This window comes from Oreochromis niloticus, linkage group LG18, assembly GCF_001858045.2.
Source record: "Oreochromis niloticus isolate F11D_XX linkage group LG18, O_niloticus_UMD_NMBU, whole genome shotgun sequence".
NCBI lineage: Eukaryota > Metazoa > Chordata > Actinopteri > Cichliformes > Cichlidae > Oreochromis > Oreochromis niloticus.
In genome coordinates this window covers 6,574,045-6,592,459 of record NC_031982.2, presented here as the reverse complement: position 1 = coordinate 6,592,459, position 18,415 = coordinate 6,574,045, and the positions used below count along the sequence as shown (strand labels likewise).

Below are 18,415 nucleotides of genomic sequence, written 5' to 3'. Positions count from 1 at the left end.
CAAGCTGTGCGTAGCTAAAATTAGTTTTCTTATTTATTGCACTTCATTCATGTTCTTATAGTGATGATGATGAAATTTTTTGGGCAGCCCTTACTTCAAGTGGTACAAAACTAAACTAAATTGACAGAGAGGAAAAAAGTGAAAGACACAGTTCTTTAAAAAATTCTTGCAGTAATTCTTACAGTATACAAACCCTATTCGTAGAACTATATAGAGCTACAAACAGTTGCTGTTGGTCAGACAAATGGTTCATGTAATTTTCCTGTAATCAATAAGGTGTTTCGTGGTTGGGTGTGTAGGTGGATATGCCATTAAAAACAGGGGACGTAGCTCGTGGGCTGTGGTGGTGCATCTGTGTCAGTTTTATCTTAATGCAGTGTATGAAACGTGCACATACTCGGGTGCTACAAGGGGTTTTTGACAGATTTGGTAAATTCTGTTTTTTCTATTTGTTGTAGATTTCTGCCTCCGTCACCTCTGAGAGTAGAGCCCATTCTTTTTCTTTTCCTGGACTACCAACAACATGCAAAAACTAAGAAATAACTAATCATGATTTCTAAAACAGTGACAGCATGGATTTTCCTGATTAGTTACTAATTACAAATTAGCAACTTGTAACTGATTAGTCCTTTTTCAAAAACATGTCATTAAAATGTCAAAAGATATAATTTTGATAAATGTACAACAGAAAAATATTTGCCAAACTAGTATATAACAATACTAATACACTGTAAAAAAAATATATATACATAATTATTTACAGTAGTAAATACTGATTATATTTACCAGTTTAAAGTGTTTAGCATTGTAAATGATAACCATTGTATTTTTTTAAAGAATTACAGAGCTATTAATAATAACAGGCATCTCCAATAATTTGTAGAGCCTGCTAAATCAGAAATCAGAGTAGTTGTGTGTGTGTGTGTGTGTGTGTGTGTGTGTGTGTGTGTGTGTGTGTGTTTGTGTATATACTCCTTGAATAAGTAAACTTTACCACAAACTGGAGCCAAATACTGCGTCTACTGTATGGAACAGCAGCCAAGTAGTCGCTCTTCTGAACGTGTTTGGCTTTATATCCTATCCTATGATCAGTCCATGAAAATTTTTAAAGTAAAACCTTTAAAATAATCCTATAACAATAGGACAGGCAATGAAGCGTTATTGAAATTGGCATTGCGTTTATTGTTCTTGGTTTGGAGTCTAATAATTGATTTTTGATTTATACTGGTTTAGAGACCGTCACAATAATCCAGCCGCGAGGGAAATAAAAGGATGAGTGATAGTTTGTGCCATCAAAAATCATTACTGAGCAAATCTTGGCGACATTCCTCAGATGGTCGTAACATAACTGGATCATTAGCGTGTTTCTCGTAAGTGAGGCTAGTGTGAAAGAGCATATCCAGGCTTCTGATATTTCCTTTTTAACAGTACTTTGTTAGGGACAAAGCAAAGACAGGATGCCATGATAGAGCAGTTAAATTTTAAAAGAACTACTGACGGCCATTTTTCAACCTCTGTAGGCTTTACGGGACGATACTGCTGCATGTCATTAGCGGTTGAATAAAATGGGAAGCAAGCCTCCCAGTCTGTTGTTGTATTTATTTTTTTCCTCCACTGCCTTTTAAAGTTTTTAAGTTTTAATATTTCGTATACTCCTATGGGTTTTTAACATCTTCATGAATAAGCGTTTTTGATAGTTTTGCTGTGTGCCTGTTAAATTATTAAATTTTATTGCTTTGCAGTTGCACAATTGCCTCTGTTCCTCAGTGCCTAGTCCGGTGAAGGCTCCATCATTGACTTGGGTTTTACTGACTTGTCCAGACCCATAAGGTAAATGAGGAGTTGCAAATCCAAGTCTGCATGTTTAGAATTCTTCTTGCGTCTTCTGTGGCTCCTTTAATGCCATTCAAGGTAATGTCATTGGGTCTTCTTACATTAAACAAAGACTTCATATTTTGCAAGCCTGCCTTACATTGACAGGAAGCATGAAAAATATGGGGATATCCAGAGAGAGATTATCATATGAAGACAGACTGTTAGTAGCATTATAGTAAATGGAGGTGCTTTTTTTTTCTTAGCTTAATCCATTAGCCTAATATGCATTTATTCTGACAGCTTTTGTTCACTGTGCCTTTTGTGAGTCCTGCCACGCTATGAGGCTGCAACATATTACAGAAGTATCCTTTTAAGGCTTTAGTGATTCCACTATGAAAGGTCAGCACACCTCTGTGAGGTCTCTTCTCAGGGTTGGGGACAAAATCTGTTGTTGCTGTTGGTTTTTTCTTTAAGTAGCTGAACCTTTGTGCTTGCAGTGAGTGTTTTGCTATACTGTGTTGAGATTGAATGGGTGCTCCTGGGCCGGGGATGTGTACCTATGACCTGGTTATATATGCTTCTGTAATCTTGAGACAGGTTATATGGATATGCAAGAGGAAGTGCTTTGACGTAGGGCTGGGCAATATGCCCTAAAATCCATATTGCGGTATAATTTGAAGCATGTGCGGTAACAATATATATTGTGATATATTCTTTTCTTCTGTATATATATATATGTCAAAATGACTGAACAGTATAGATTGCCATTTTAATAATATTTATTGTGCAAAACTTTTCTAATAATTTTTAAGATGTAACAGATCTTTTTCCAAACAATGTAACAGAAAATTTTGAAATAACAAATAAAAATGAAGATAAATGTGCAAACATTTTTGATTAAAAAAATAAATATCAGTAAAACACTAAATTCTAAGTTGTTGAAGATAAAGTGCAAAATGTGCCTTTGGAAAAGATGAGTCTGCTAGTGTGTAGGGCACCTTTTTTTTTCCCACTTGACTGACTGGGCGTTTGTGGAGGGCGCTTTCCTCATATTCCAAAACGTGCTTCGTCTCTTCGCTGTTACTGTCGCCCGGCATAATTTGCAGATGATATTTTTCTGCTTAACATCCGAATGCTTAAACCCAAATCAGGTGCATATGACTGACGTAGCACCGGTCTTCTTTATGAGCACCTCCTCCTCCTCCCCACGTGTAAGCTCCATGCTAGCTTGCAGCTGCTGCCATGATTAAGCGCAGCAACATGCGCTATTGCAGTAGAGCATTATAGTCAAAATCTCTACCGTTGGCCAAATTCATATCGTTTCTAGCATATACCATTTATACCGCCCACCCCTGCTTTGACATGTTGCATTTTTATTACTTGTGTACTAAAACCATTTTCACTATCTTGTTCGAGTACCATTTTCTAGAACAGGGGTGGGAAACTCCAGGCCTCAGGGATCGGTGTCCTGCAGGTTTTAGATATCACCCTGGGTAAATACACCTGAATCAAATGATTAGTTCATTACCAGGCCTCTGGAGAACTTCAAGACATGTTGACGAGGTAATTTAGCCATTTAAATCAGCTGTGTTGGATCAAAGATTCATCTAAAACCTGCAGGACACTGGCCCTTGAGGCCTGGAGTTCCCCCACCCGAGCTCTAGAATATCTTTGAAGGCCTTCCGAGAATGTGACTGTGGCATCTTTGTAGGCGCAGAGAGTGAAAGTGCAGCAATCCGAGCAAAAAAAATGAAAGAATCTTGTTTTTGGTATTTACAACTCCAAACCCACTGGACGCTGAAAGCAGAACAAGTATATTTGGGGAGGAATGATGTTCGTCCACAAGGTCTCTTTTTATTTTTTAATTTCCCCCATTGTGTGTGGTTTTAGAGAAACGGAGCCCACAGGACGGTGTGTTTGTAGCCAGTGATGGTAAAACTGAGCCAATTCTGCAGCACTTGCTTTTGATGCTGCAAAAATTGCGTGCGGTGGTGAATAAAGTCAAAAGCGAGAGATGCTCGCCGAATTATGTAACTTGACGTGGTGAAACTGGGCCTGGAAGACGACTCTTTGTTGCACAGAAAATCTAACTGTGTGTTGGACTGTGAAAGAAAGCCGAGTACAAAGGAGGAAAAGAGACGGCCGGCGCTCGCAGCGTTGTTTCACTCTCGCCAACACACGACGTGCTTGTGTAATGGTAAACATTACCACTGCATCACCCGTCATTTTCCTTTCATGGCTTTTCCCCCTGCGAGATTGTCAGCGTGGAGTCATTTTCTCTGCAAGTTTCTAGATTCGCCGTCTGACGGTGCGTGGCGAGCGCTCAGCTGTAATTAGGACTGAGTCTTCTTTCGATTATCATAAACACATGTTGGTACCCTGTGGCGGAGACGCTACGAAGTGTGACTGCTGACCTTCTCTCCTCCCACGAGAACGAGAGAAAGTGTGAATGAGTGTTTGTGCGTGCGCGAGTTATCAGGGCTGAAAGGGAACTCTGCCTCTATTTTTATCTCTCCATTCTATTGAGTCACTTTCTCTCCTTCGCTCCCTCGTTCTCATTGTCTCAGTCCTTACTGTACCCGCTGCTCCTCTCCTTCCCTCTCTTCTTTCCTCATCCATTTGGCCTTCCTTACCTCATTTCTCGTCCCATCCGGCATCCCTGCATTTGCTCGCTTTATGTTTTCACTATTTTCCCCTCCCTTTATTGCTCTTGACCCACTCGTCCAATCCCTGCCACTCTCCAGCCTCTGTTTCTCCTCTCATCCTCTCATCTCTGTCACCCATCTACATTACAGTACTTCAGCCCATTATCTGCCTCTTTTTCCCCAGTTTTTCTTTCTCATTTTCAGAGTGCCATCTCTTTGATTTAGGACTCCATTTTTATCAGAGAATTTGGAACAAGATGTGTTTCGGAGCTGTGCATCTCTCCCTCCCTACCACTCTAAAGTCCACTTACGAAGCAGGACCTGGGGCATCTGTGCTTTCAGACCCTCCTCTCTCTCTCACACACACATACACACACACACACACACACACACACACACACACACGCACACACACATAAGCTGACAGATTGACTGATGGCAGGGTTGTGTTCTTATGATGCTGGGTTCACTTGAGTGATGGTGGCTGACTCTGTGTGACAGGATGGGAGAGAGAGAGAGGGGACAAGTGTAGTCCAAAGCCAGCTTAGCAAGCTATTGTGCATCATTATACGTGCGTGAGAGTCAAAAAGCAGTGTGTGCTGTAGGAGCACGCTGAACTTATGCAAATATTGGCGATAGAATGTTTCTGATTTTTACTCCGGTGTGTGTTTTTGTGCACGTTTTTTAAAAAAAATGCCCTTGTGGCCGAGCCAGAAATACCACAGGCGGCCGAATCTGGCACTGATCCTCTTCTTGTTCCCTTCAGAGGCAATGCCGCAACACACACGCATACACATTTACACGTACAGACACACACAAGACCCAGAGACACTCTTTGATTTGCGCCATCTCGTTTGAAGTGCAAGACCCAGAGCCTGACAGCTTATGATTAATATAAGCCCCCGCCCTCTGCCCTCTCTGCCGCGTGTGCACGTGAACACACAAAGCCGTGCAGAGATGCGTTTGTTGCTCTGTGCGTGTACTGTACACGCGGCACTCTGCGTGGCACACAGATCCCACCCTGCCCTCGCAGTGAGCTTCGGGGGCCAGCCTGCTGGCTAGATCTTTGAACTAGAGCTTTGACACCGTGCCATCACCGCAAGGGCACCTCTGGACTCCCCCACCCCCTCACCCCCCATCATCTTCGCCTTCTAGTCCTCGTCTCTTGTTACTTCCTCATCACTTTTTGAGATTGTCACCTGCTGTCTGCCTGGCTGACCAGATCAAAAAAAAAAAAAAAGTTGACCATCTCATTTCAGAGGATTTCCTGGGTGGAAAACGAATCTTTCTACAGCTTTTAGGATTTGTGATTGATCTGCGGAATAGAAGGTTTGCCAGAATGTCACCTTCTATTGTGGGAGCGGGTCAGGGCAAGGTGGGCAACATTCTGCTTCCGGCTCATGGTACTTGACATTAGCGTGACTGCTTGTGCCAGCTGATACTTATTATCTTTATGCTTCAGAAACTGCTTCAGAAATTATTGACTTTCTTTTTCTTCTTTGGTTACTCAGGACAACCCATTTATTTGTGTGATTGTCAAGGAAGAGGACAGACAGGACCAACTGTAATCTTCTCCATCCATGACTGACAGACACTCATGCACGATGGTTACAGTGGATGGATACATATATATAAAATATGTATTTTAAAGCCATGTTTTTATTTTGGGTGCTCAAATGCAACAGCATAATGATGAGATACAATTAATTCCCATTTTTGATTCATTTAAATTCACATACAGAGATCAAGCACAGCAGAGCAGCTTTTCTATCCAAAGCACAAAGTGCACCGCACCTGCTACTTAGCTAGAAACACATTCACTCACTCAAACTTCCTGAATCAATAACATTGTTCTTTACTTGCTTTGAGTTGTGAGACAAGTGCTCAGGGGCTGTCTGCGAAGTGAAACACTGAAAAAGATAATACAAAAATATTGAATAATCTGACTTGGTGCAGAATACAGTGTCATCAGAAGCTGTTGAAGTATAACCTCCTGGCTTTGGTGCAATCAGCTGATAATTTCCTCGTTGACTGTTATTTCCGGATAAGATGACATTCACGAGTGGCAGAGGTCGATATGTGTGCCGTGTCAGACTGTTTTAACAAATTTGAGCTAATTTAATGACTTTAGAAGGCTTTAATCATTATTTTTTGTATTATAAATTTCCCTTGTATACCAAGGAAGCAAACAAGACAAACAAGAAAGGAAAAAAAACATTGGTATGGATATCTGTGCATCTCTACTTAACAGTGATTGATTTAAACAGCACCGTAACTCTATAAGATGGTCTCTTATTTGCTTCACTCTTCCACCAGTTATTTTCATTGTTAATCATTCTGCCACATTATCTTCTCCTTTCATTAGATCCCTCGCAATACAATGAAAGCCCAAGGTGATTATCTTCCTTTTTATCCTTAGCACCAAGTTATCCACCTTACTACATAATATGTTAAAAAAGGCAAAAATGTGAATTTTCAGTTTCTACTTGATAATCAAAATATTTGCCTTTTCTCCCTTTTTTCTCCCACTGATTGACTTTTATTAATCGACAGCTGTTGCTACGTTACTGCTACACCACACAAATTACTAATATGTACACCCGTGAAAATGTCAGCCTCCCGCTAAGCCGTGTGTGACAATTACAGCAGAAGATATAAATTATCATTCAGATTGATATGGGTGACAGCTTTCAGGCGGTGGGGAGACTGACAGGACTAGCTGCCGCTCAGCTCTGAACGTTGGGCCATTCTGATTAAGCTGTCTAAAATATTAAAGTGAAGCACTTTGAAGTATTACTCTGGAACTCTGACTATTGCTTACTACCGTCTACCACTCAGTTGCTATCTAGCTACAATATAGTGTGGGCTGTTAAATGATGCAGGAAGCTAACTGAAAGGCTTATTGAGACCGACAGGGTGTTGTCTCCGTTGCTTTTCGCAAACGGCAAAAAGACTTGAACCTCGCCGACTTCATAAACAATACAGCGTGCTTTTTGACTCTCTTTAAACGCGGTCGATGTGGCGCGCAGACAACAGCTCGTCGAAGTCACACAACAGATAATTAGACGGCTTATAAAACCTCAAAACGACAGTGATTTTTAATTTTTTTGTAGAGGATTATTGGGTGCATTTTCCCTTCACTGCTGCACACGTCCCAGCCAAGTAAGCAAAAAATAACCAGAGTATTGATTTGTCTTTAACGATGCCTCGATAGCCTGTAAATGATATAACAAGAGAGGAGAAATCCTATGCAAGAGACTTGCTTCAGCATCGGGGGATCAAATCGGCGCCCATCAGCGAGCCTGCATTATTGATGCCTTTGTTTACATGATGAGACCTTCTGTCAGGTAGCAGGGCTTTATAGTGGTGCATCTGTCGTCCACGTCCTCATTATATATATTTGCGTCTCAACTTTTTTCTTTTTTTCCCCTCCTTCTGCGTGCTTCCCCTCTGGATTTATATGGGAAATTTGTGGAGGAGCTGTGATTGGACTCCTTCTACAAAGGCCTCTCATCAAGCTTAGTGCAGCCTCTCTTCTCTGTTGGAGCCTGTTATGGATGCCTACATATTTAAGACACAGGGTTGATCTGTGAGATGAGCTTTGCTGGGAGTTGGTGAAGTATGGTGGAGGAGAAGACTTAATTATTTGGAGGGAAATGTGGTGTCTCTGCCCTCCTATCGCCTCCTCTATCTCTGCTCTCTCTCCCTGTATCTCTTTGTATGTTTCATTTTCTTTCTTCCTCTCACTGCCACTCAGCAGGGCGCCATTAGCCATTCAGCGCAGAGAGGCCTTGAGGAATTGAAAGTGACAGAGCAGAAAAAGAATAGAAAAACTGAAACGGGAAAGGAGACAGGGGACTTGGGAGAAGGGGGGAGGAGGAGGAGGAGAGAGGGGTGAGGGCAAGAGGGGTTGGAGTGAGGTGTTAGGTGGGAGCAAACCAGGCAGGACACAGTGCCACATTGGGAGATGGGAGGGGGGTTAGGGATTAAGCAAGAAAATGAACACATTTCCATGGAGATGAGGAGAGAAATCAGAGGAATGAAAGGATGCTAGGAAAGGAATTATGGACAAGACAGGAGTGGAATGTGAAAGCTGGCTGAGAAAGAGCATGGAGACAGTGTGGTCGAGAGTTAGGGACGCGGCTTGGAAGGGCTAGAGACGCGCAGTGCATGCATGCATGCATTGAGTATGCTAATTATGGAATTTTTGAATTATGAATGAGATTAATTGCATAGGCAGATGTGAATTTATTCACATTCTCTTTCTCTTAATTTACCCCAGACACTTTTAAATGGTAATGGCTTTTTTCTGACAAAAGCACACCTCTTTTTTGCTTACTCTTCCTCTCTGTCTTTTTTTTGTCCTCTCCCTGTTATTTCACCAGTATTCTTGCCGGGGCGATGAGGCGTCTGTTGAATAAGTACTACTTAGTTCCATCACCACAACTTGGCACGATAAATTGGACTGTGAAATGACTTGCAGTCCCGCCATTATATGTCTTTGACACACATACGCACACGCGCGCTCACGTGCTGTCGTCATTAGCTCACTAATGTCTAGGGTGCTTAGCATGACTTACGAGCCATTTGGATGAACTGCGGAGATGATTTGCTCTCTTTATGGGATGTTTGTGCTGTGCTATTTTTTGCTGCGATTTGCATTTTGCATTTCCTGCTGTCTGACAGAAATATAAATGTGTTCTCCCCTCAGGTCCTGGCAACATGGAGACTGTATCTCTTTGCTGTCAAAGTGCCCACCAAGGTAAATGTTCCCCCGCTTTCAGTGGAATTTTATGGCTTTCACTTGCCAGCCTTGATCTCATGGTAATTCGCACGAAATGTGACAAAAAAAAAAAATCAAAGGCTTTTCAGAGCAGGAGAAAAGAGATAACGATGATGACTGCGGTGATGATGTTATAGGATGATAGTAGTAATGATGACAATTACAATGTAGACGATGAGGGGCAGGTGGGATAAAACTAAAGCAGCAGTTTGAGGATGTAAATATAGTTCTTAGCTTGCAGCCAGTAGCTAAGATGCAGCTGGTCACCTTCGCTACTGGCTGTTTCAACGATACACTGTATATAAAAGATACAACAAACTTCTGGGTCACAAAAGTGAAGCCGGTAGTGCCTTAAACCTGTCTCCTTGACGTGCATCACTGGGTCAAAGTCTGTGGGGAAAACAGCCCCACATCTCACTTCCTTAATGATCTCAGTAAACACTTTCCTTATGATTTCTTGATCTTTCAAGTGTCAAAAGTCCCCACTGGAGTAAAGCGGAGAATAAAATGGAGTGTACTTCAGGGCACACTCAACTTGACGCTTCAAGTTGGTACATTAATAACCAGTGGGTGATGTCCTGGTGGCGCTAATCATCTTTTACCTACAGTTTATGTTTTGAACACCTTGACTGGTTAAAGTAGGAGGACTGTAATGCCTTTTAATAGATCCAGGTTAGCCATTTGTCCTTGCTTCCACTATTTGTGCAAAGCTAACCTAATGCATATTTTTTTCTTTTTGCTGATACACTGTATATTAAGGTGGATGCAGTCAAGATGGTGCCACCACTTAGTTCTAATTAAGCCCATAAATAGATTTTGATCAGCCATCTTTGTGGTTTTGAAAGTGGATGAATAAGAAATCCAGCTACATTACACAGCCATTCATCAGTGACTTATAGGAAACCCTAAACGATAACCCAATTTATTATCTTTATTACTCTGAATGGGACCAAAATTTAATTTAAAATAAATGAGGTTGTGTTCAATAAGACTTGAAACTCATCTGGAAAGTGTTTACTGATGTCATAAACTCAAAGAGAAATAGGGTTGTTTCAGTTTCTATACTATCAGACTAATGTTTTGCCTCCTGGTGGTCATTAATAAGTAAAATAATTCAGTGGACTTTTGACCTCACTTTTTTACCCCAAAACGGCTTCCATCTTTAATATACAGTCTGTGATATCACTACAGACATAGGAGTAGTATCTCATCTAGCATGATTGTAAATACATTTCTTAAAATGTTCTTTTTTCATTAGCCAGTAGTAGTAGTGATCCCATTTCAAATTATATTTGTTTGGCCATAATTATTTTCCATCATCACGGCACTGTGCACACTAGAAATGATGAGCATTGAATTGATCAGAAGGGTTGTAAGCAAGTCAACAAATCATCAGGGCGATGATTCTCTCTCACATGCACAGCTGTAGTAAGAATCTGGGGCAGAGATTAGGCTGCTGCCCAGCTGACTTGCAGTGGAAACACTTTTGTACAGGACACACAGAAACAGAAAATTCCAAAAGATGGTATTTAGTCTGAATTTTAGAGTAGATCTATTGAATTGCTGCCAAAGTCGATCAAGATAACAGTTCAAGCTAGACTGGAAGACATCCACAATGTTGTCAATAATCCCTTTCTGCAGATTTGCACGTCTAACCACTACTTATAGGTGGTGAGTGAGAGTGAACAGTTTCAGATGTAATTTTACTGGTCAGCCTGTGTTTTCTCTGAAGTTTAGGAAGCCTTGGCTTTTTCTTAATTCATGTTTGATTGTGTGTGTGTGTGTGTGTGTGTGTGTGTGTGTGTGTGTGTGTGTGTGTGTGTGCTTCCAGCTTCATTTGAGTTTTTCTTTTCAGCAAATTGGCATCATCTGAACTCAGAATCTTCTTTGTTCTGTACAATATTTTGTGAACAAAACAAATGTTGGCCACAGCAAAGATGAGGTTAGGTAACAAAAGGATTTTGTTTGAGCTTGTGATGCATCTCTGCTTCTCTCAGGTCGAGGTCACCTTCAACTTTTTGGAAATCAGAGCAATGAACACCTACCCAGAACACCAGGTGAGAGCGGCGATTCCTGCCAACTGTACCATCGTAGCACCGTTGACTCTCACGGGATTAAAACTGTCATTGTCGATACAGGTAATCATCGATACAGACAAGACCACCTACTCGCTGAGGCTGCAGACCCAGGAACAGCTGGATCACATGGTCAGCCACATCAACTACGCCCTCTCCAGAGTCTTCAACAACTCAATTTATGCGTAAGCAATGTCAAGCGTCGCCATCCTCGAGCGAATTGCCAAAGCTTTCTGTTTTACTGCTTTATGTGCTGAGCAGCAAAGGCAAGTTGTCCCACGTTAACAGACTTTGACAGTGTGTTGGCAAGTTGGCAGCTTCACTTTAGGACTGCTTTCCTCTTTAACAGCCAAAAATCATTCTTATCTTGCAGTAGTTTCCCTCCAACCCATTTCTGTGTCACTGTAGAGTCTTACACCTAGCAATCACTGGGCTTAATTTGCCAGCTGACACTGAGTAGGCTGCTACCGCGAGGCACGGTTTCGTTTTCTCGCTGTTTACGTAGTACTTTCAGTCAGTAGATGCTGTCGACTCAACCCCGAAGTCAAAAGAAACACATTCTTATGCCGATGAAAATCCTACAGCGGGAACTGAATGTCCTCTACGCTTTAATCTAAAGCGGTAAAATGCAAAGAATGCACACAATGAAAAGCCCAGACAGAGTGTCTGAAATTTTTGTCCCGCAGTCATTAGAATGTATGAGGAGGAAAGGAAGGCACAGAGTTTGTTTCCCTCTCTCTTAGTTCTCATCTACAATTTCTGAGAGCACTGGGATTGACTGTGCACCACTATTGACCTGCGCAAGGCTATCTCTGCACTTTATCATCGTTCAGAATAGCTCTTTTCCATTAGGGCCGCGGCAGATGATTGCTTCCAGTGAGGACATTTAAAGAGAAATAAAGAAAGAGGAGAGAACACAGGGAGGAACCTTGTGTTGTGGGTTTAATTGTGCGGCCCGGTAACTGATTGGTACTGCAACCAAAAGTACACGATGCAGATAGTATCTAGAGAGCGTGCACGTATGCACGCTCTGGGGCGGATGATGATGATTGCGGAGATAAGGTAGGGATTAAGGTCACGGATGTTGTTGGGTGTTGTGTGTGTGATTTTGTTGACAAATGCGATTAAGGATGGTGTGTGTTGAATTCCACAGTGTAACGGTGTAATCCTATCAAAAAGCCAAAGCAGGTACAGCCGCAGTACTATGTGTGAACACAGTATTTGCTTTCTGATCCATCCATACACTTTTCTGCTTACTTGCTGTTTCTTTCTGATGCAAATAAGGCGGTGCTATAAGGTAGAAAAGGTGGATGAGCTATGTTTTGCAGGAGTTCATTTGAGGTCTCAATGTTTAAGTCAAATTCCCGTTTAATGTCCTAATTTCACTGGACGTTGTGTAAGGATGTATCATTATGATATCTACCAGGGTGTGAGCCTGCTGGGAATAAGGGTTATACTCATTCATTCGAACCTTGGTGCATCCTTGTGTCTTTGTATAGTCTCTTGGGCACTACAGTACTCCACTTAAGCCACTGGGAGTTCAATGTCTTGCTTAAGGACTCTTTAGCAACAGCACCAAAGGAAAGACGTATAATATTTAGAATGTACTTTTCCCCAAGCCTCTAACTGATACCAGAGGCCTTCTCATTACAAAAAAATACTCATTAATAATCCAGCCGTGTGCCTCTCTCCATAAAATATAGATGATAAACATACTTATTAGCTATTGTTGCAGCAGGGTTCGTGGGTTTATAGTGAACCGTCTCAATGGGCCACATACAGCCAACTTTGATCAAAGAAACTCTCATTTCTATCAGATTAAAGATAACTACTTAACTAACTATACTTTTAATGCTATAGGTGTTTAACTAAGAGGTTTACCTTAATTACTTTTGTGTAGTATGAATAGAAGGGAAGTTCTAAAACTTATGAAAATACAGTTGAAAGTCTAAAACCTATGCCTTCCTTTACATTTCCCAAAGGTGTCAGGAGGTTGGAGTCTTAGCTGGGCAGATACTGGCCCCTGGGCCTTATGTTTGACACCCTGCTCTAACTCTGTGGGAGGGTGGAGCTTATACCAGTTGACATGTTACCAGTCTATTACAGGAAGACAAATGATCATTCACGCTCACAATCACATTTATGGCCACTTAGCATCACCAATTAACTAGACGTGCATGTCTCTGGACTGTGAGAGGAAGCAGGGGGACTGGGAGAGATGCATGCAAACAAACAGTACTCAGCCTGCTGATGGATTTGGACCCAACAATTCCACCACTGTTCTGCCCTATAATGAGGCAAATCTCATTTTTATCTGGGTGCCATTGTTGCTGGTTAATCTGACAGGGAGAAGACTGAATCATCTGAATCTAATAAAAAGAAATCCTAGCCAAAATGAAAGGTTCGGCTATTTTCACTTTATGTGCGTTCTGCAGCAGGCGTCTTTATTTAGTCAGAGGTTGTTTAGTCGTAGTATTACACCACAGGATGCCTAACACATGGACTTATTGCCTTTAACAGCTGAGTTTGTTGGCTGCACACTAGCTGAATGTCCTGTCCCTGCTCTTTCCACACATTTCCTGGCTTATCTCTACTGCATTATATGAATAAAGGCCAGACTAGACTGTGGTTTAGAGGACTCCCATGAATGTAAGTCTCCTGCTTAAATTATGATTCTCATCAAATAAGCTTTTCAGTCCGATCAATGATAATTTTGTTTTAGTACAAATGTACAGTTGTTGATTGAATGCAGTAGATACAATTACAATTATTAATTAATTAATAAGCATTTAATAAGCATTTCACATATTAAGATTCTTTTCTTATTGTCAGTTGAAATTGAAATTGTTTTTTCACATCTTCCCCCACAAAGAGGATAGAATTTCAAATACTGGATAACAGTTTAGTCAACTGCAATCAAACATTTCCATTAAATGAATATAATTCCATTCAACTTCACATGTACCTTGTGTTTCATTCTAATCTGCACATGATGGCCTGGGAAGCTCTATGACGTTGGACATGGCAAGCATTAAACTGGCTGAACATCTGCACTTTGGCATCATCATTGCCAGCACGAGCTAGCTCTGAATCTCCTTCCTCTCTATGTTTCAGTCCTCCTATTTGTCGAGCAGAGGGAGAAATGCCCGATGGGAGTCACAAGTTTTCACCGAACTCTGAGTCATCATTAGAGCCCCAGAAAACTTGCGGTGAGAGCCCTGCTACCTTTCTAACCACATCTCACACGCACATTCATACATGCAGCACTTCAGAGTCCATTCACACGCTGACTCACTAGCTCACACCAAACCATTTCGGAGTCTTGTCCATAAGTGGGTCAGAAGACCAAAGTTACTGGATGCACTTGCTTTCTGCTAGTAATCCTATTAATCTACAAGAAGAGCTCCTTCATGGTTCTGTACTTTCATCTCACCTCAATATTTACAGCTAATCTCTCCCTCTCAGCTGAGTATCTCTGTCTCACTCTTTCCGACTCCCTCTTTCATCTCTGGCCTGCACCCTCTCCCCTCTTCGTTTCTCCATGTCTTCTCCGCTACTTCATTCTATCCTTGCCATTTCCGATCTGTCATGGTCTAGTTTGAATTGACTTGTTGTCATCTCCTTCGTATTTTCAGGAGGTTTTTCTGAGACTTATGCAGCTCTCTGCGATTACAACGGTATTGGCTGCAAAGAAGAAGTGCAATGGGTGAGGAAAGCATACTCGCAGAACAAATCCACTTGTGTTTGTTGTCTTTATTACCTTTTGTAGATTGCTATTCTTTGCACAGTGGAAAATATCTTTTTCATGATACTGTCTCATATCTCTCTCACACTCTGTCTGTTATTGTTTGTTTCCCTCCTCCTCTCTGTTCCAGGACGTTGACACAATCTATCACTCTCAGGACAACAGGGAGTTCAACTTACTGGATTTCAGCCACCTCGACAGCAGGTGAGGTAGTTTACTGACATTGTGGCCATGCCTAGTCTTAGTACAGTGTGGGAGCTCGCACTGATTTGAACAGCTCAATTAACTTTTGCCAAATTCATGCTGCAGCAGTATACAGTGCAGTCGGTGGCTCTGAATCAGAGTGCAGAGAGCAAATGGACACATTAACACAAACTCATTGTATTTGATATTCATTAGTTCTGCTGGAGTCAGTCTTTGGCAGATGTATGTAACCCACAGACATCAGCCAGGCGTTTGGCACGCTCGCTGGTGCTGCTTTGCCAGAATCGGTCTGCAGCCACATTTCTTTTCCTACTGATTTAGTGGGGTTTTTTCTTCCTTTCCAGTCTGATATGGAATACCCGTCAAGCTACATTTCTGCACAAGTCAAGGCCATTCCACTGAACGGCTCAGTATAGGTGTAGTTCCATACCAAGTTTTGAAGTATTTCATTTGAAAAGATTCTCACAGGAATCGCTTAGTTCCCAGATAGTTCCCACATACATGTACTTCAAATTAGAGGCAAGTACAGAGAAACCTTTGCCAGTTCAACAGAGGAAGGCTTTCTAGGGTAAAAGTCAGCAAAATCAGTTTTCAAGTAAAGGGCAGCAGATTTTGAGCTATTTATGGCCTGCAATTTTACCCGCTAGCCATCCAATTCACAGGTCTACGGAAACCACATTCTTTTATGGGCACGGATCTTTTGAAATGAATCAAGATAAAGACCTTTTTTTTCCTGCTTCCTTTTCTTTTCACCTGATCAGAGTTGAGGTGGGAAGTTTTACAGAATTATCCATTTGCTCCTGCTGGAGTTCAGGGTTACAGTTCTCTAATTGGTCTCTGGATGACAGCTTACAAAATCATGTCCTCGTGTGGAGAATAACAAAGTTTGTATCTGCTCAACCAAATTCTTCCCTGCTCTCGAGGCCCAGTTTGACCTTTTCAGTCTGTCAACATAGAGAGGGGGGGAAAGGAGACATTATTACCAACATGCGTGAACTGATTTATGGCTCTGAACTGTAGAAGATAAGAAAACTGCGTAAATTGATTATGGGTCCAGAATTACCGTCTCACTCGGTTTAGGTGTGTTGTAAACAAACGTAATAAAGCGGTCGACGGGGAATTGAAAGTCAAAACTCAGCACTTAAAACTAATGGTGATTTTATATCCCAGTGCTCTGGAGTAAAGACCAAAAACAATAAAAACACATCTGTGTTCTTGGGCTTTACGAGTGCCTTGTAGTTTTGGAAGAGGTCTGCATTTTATTTTGCATCACGGTGGGCTGTCTTTTTTTTTTCTTCGTTTTTTCTGTGTCTCTTCAGCTGTCACTGTTCATCTTTTCTTACACGAGAGCGGCTATTTGTCTAACAAGACCCTCCGTGGTTAAAATTTTGAGTGCACTACTCTTCTGTTGACTCTCTGGCTCCATTTCCCTCCTGTGCTTCTGTTGGGTTTTGTTAGAAGTTTGCTAAGATCTTAGATGATGTGGAATGAAACACTGTCAGAGGCAGAATCCACAACTCTAAGATGCCATGTGTGCTCTCCTCTACGTCCCTGCTGATACCTTTTTTTGTCTGTGTGTGTCTACTTTTTTAGACGTATAGTGTCGGAGCTCAGAACTTGCCCAACTGATACGATCATTAAAAGATTTGACAGCTGACCTGCAAAAGCAGAATTCAGACGAGCTTATTTTTGTTTCAAGATTCATTTATTTATTTGTTTTGTCCTTAAAAATCCCAGAGGTGTATGTATTGTTTCTACTTTCTTGTGTAGCAACAGCCCTTCTGACTTGAGAGAAAACATATTCACATTTAAAAACGTAGATCTCATCATAGGAGTGAAACCTTGCTATGTTGGTAAATCAAAAATCCATTCATAGAAACATGATTGCAGCAGAGGCTCATGAATATATTAATGTCCTTCGCATTGAGAGCCCAAATCACTGCCTTTCTGTTGTTTTTGTTGTTGTTTGTTTGGTTTTTTTTGTACAATTTCTTCATATTCATGGTGATAAAGAGGAAGCTGCCAGCCCGTACTGTTTTTCAAGATCTTCCTTCAGCATATTGTTCCCATGAGCCCACAATCCCATGCTCAAGAGTCTGTCTCTCTCCAGCCCGTATCAAATCACGGCTGATAAAGGAAGCGAAGAATATCACAAAAAAATAAATAAATAAATGCAGAAAAGTAATCAAGAAAGTCTGTAAAATAACCACACAAACGATGTAAGAATGGGTTGTTCCATGATCATGTGCCAGAGGCTATTTGTGGTGCATTACTCTCTTCCTCCCTTCCTTGTCCTTTCACATTTCTATTCCCTCCGTCTCCCCCGATTGATCTCATCTACCGTTACCGCGAGCGACAGGGCGATGCTTTTTCTGCTGACTGCTGTCTGTCCAAACACAGACTGTGCTCGCTCGTGTTGACTGAAAGCGGACACCTTTTTTCAGGGCCCGTCTCGTCCTCGTCATTTTTGCCTTCTGTATTGGCTCCCCATTCGTTCTCCTCGGCTGAGTCGCTGTCACTCTGGGTTCTGTGTGTCTACTGCAAAGTCACAAATAGGTGGAGTGTGTGTGAATTTGGGTAGAGATTCTGTGTTTTCATACAGTTGCTTGTTTGGCGAGTGAGAGAGAGAGAGAGAGACAGAGAGAGAGAAAATTGTTACGCCTTGCTGACTCAAGAACATGTAGAGGCACCTCTTGGATTGACAGTCCACCCTCTGTGTGCATACACACATGCTAATAAGCGCGAGTCTATGTAGAGTGTCCAGCTGCTTTCCAACTTTCTGACTGGTTTAATTTTTCCTGTTACTAAAGTTGGACTCCATAACAAGCTGGGCCATCTGCCCCACCTGTCACTATTACTGGATCTGAGTTGTGTTTAGAACGGAGTTAAACTGTAACTTTGATTCATTGCAGTGCAGCACATTCATATGCTTTGAATGAAGCTTTCTCCCTGCTGGAGCAGCTGATAAGATTTGCTTGATTTTTGCAGCACTTAGAAGGCCTTGAATTTTATTATGAATATTTACAGTCTCCCGAGGATGGTTCAAATAGTTACTGTCAAGATGTCAGTCAAGATGATGCTAAAGCTATCGGACACTTAACCTAGATTAACCACTCAGACTCTGTTGAAAGGTCACTTAGCACCTGTA

General features: G+C 41.6%; 1 protein-coding gene across 10 annotated transcripts in view; it reads left to right on the top strand.

Annotated features, from left to right (window-relative positions):
- Positions 1-18,415, top strand: part of carmil3 (capping protein regulator and myosin 1 linker 3) — a 94,518-nt gene that overhangs the window by 8,355 nt on the left and 67,748 nt on the right. For 9 of the 10 annotated variants that reach the window (XM_025900480.1, XM_025900483.1, XM_025900481.1 and 6 more), the window contains exons 3-8: positions 9,172-9,222; positions 11,241-11,300; positions 11,382-11,503; positions 14,433-14,527; positions 14,954-15,024; positions 15,194-15,267. In XM_025900480.1, the coding sequence (XP_025756265.1) occupies positions 9,172-9,222; positions 11,241-11,300; positions 11,382-11,503; positions 14,433-14,527; positions 14,954-15,024; positions 15,194-15,267 (473 nt within the window). Of the gene's footprint in view, positions 1-6,825; positions 6,854-9,171; positions 9,223-11,240; positions 11,301-11,381; positions 11,504-14,432; positions 14,528-14,953; positions 15,025-15,193; positions 15,268-18,415 lie in introns of those variants that run through there. The other variant, XM_025900488.1, reaches the window with a different exon arrangement.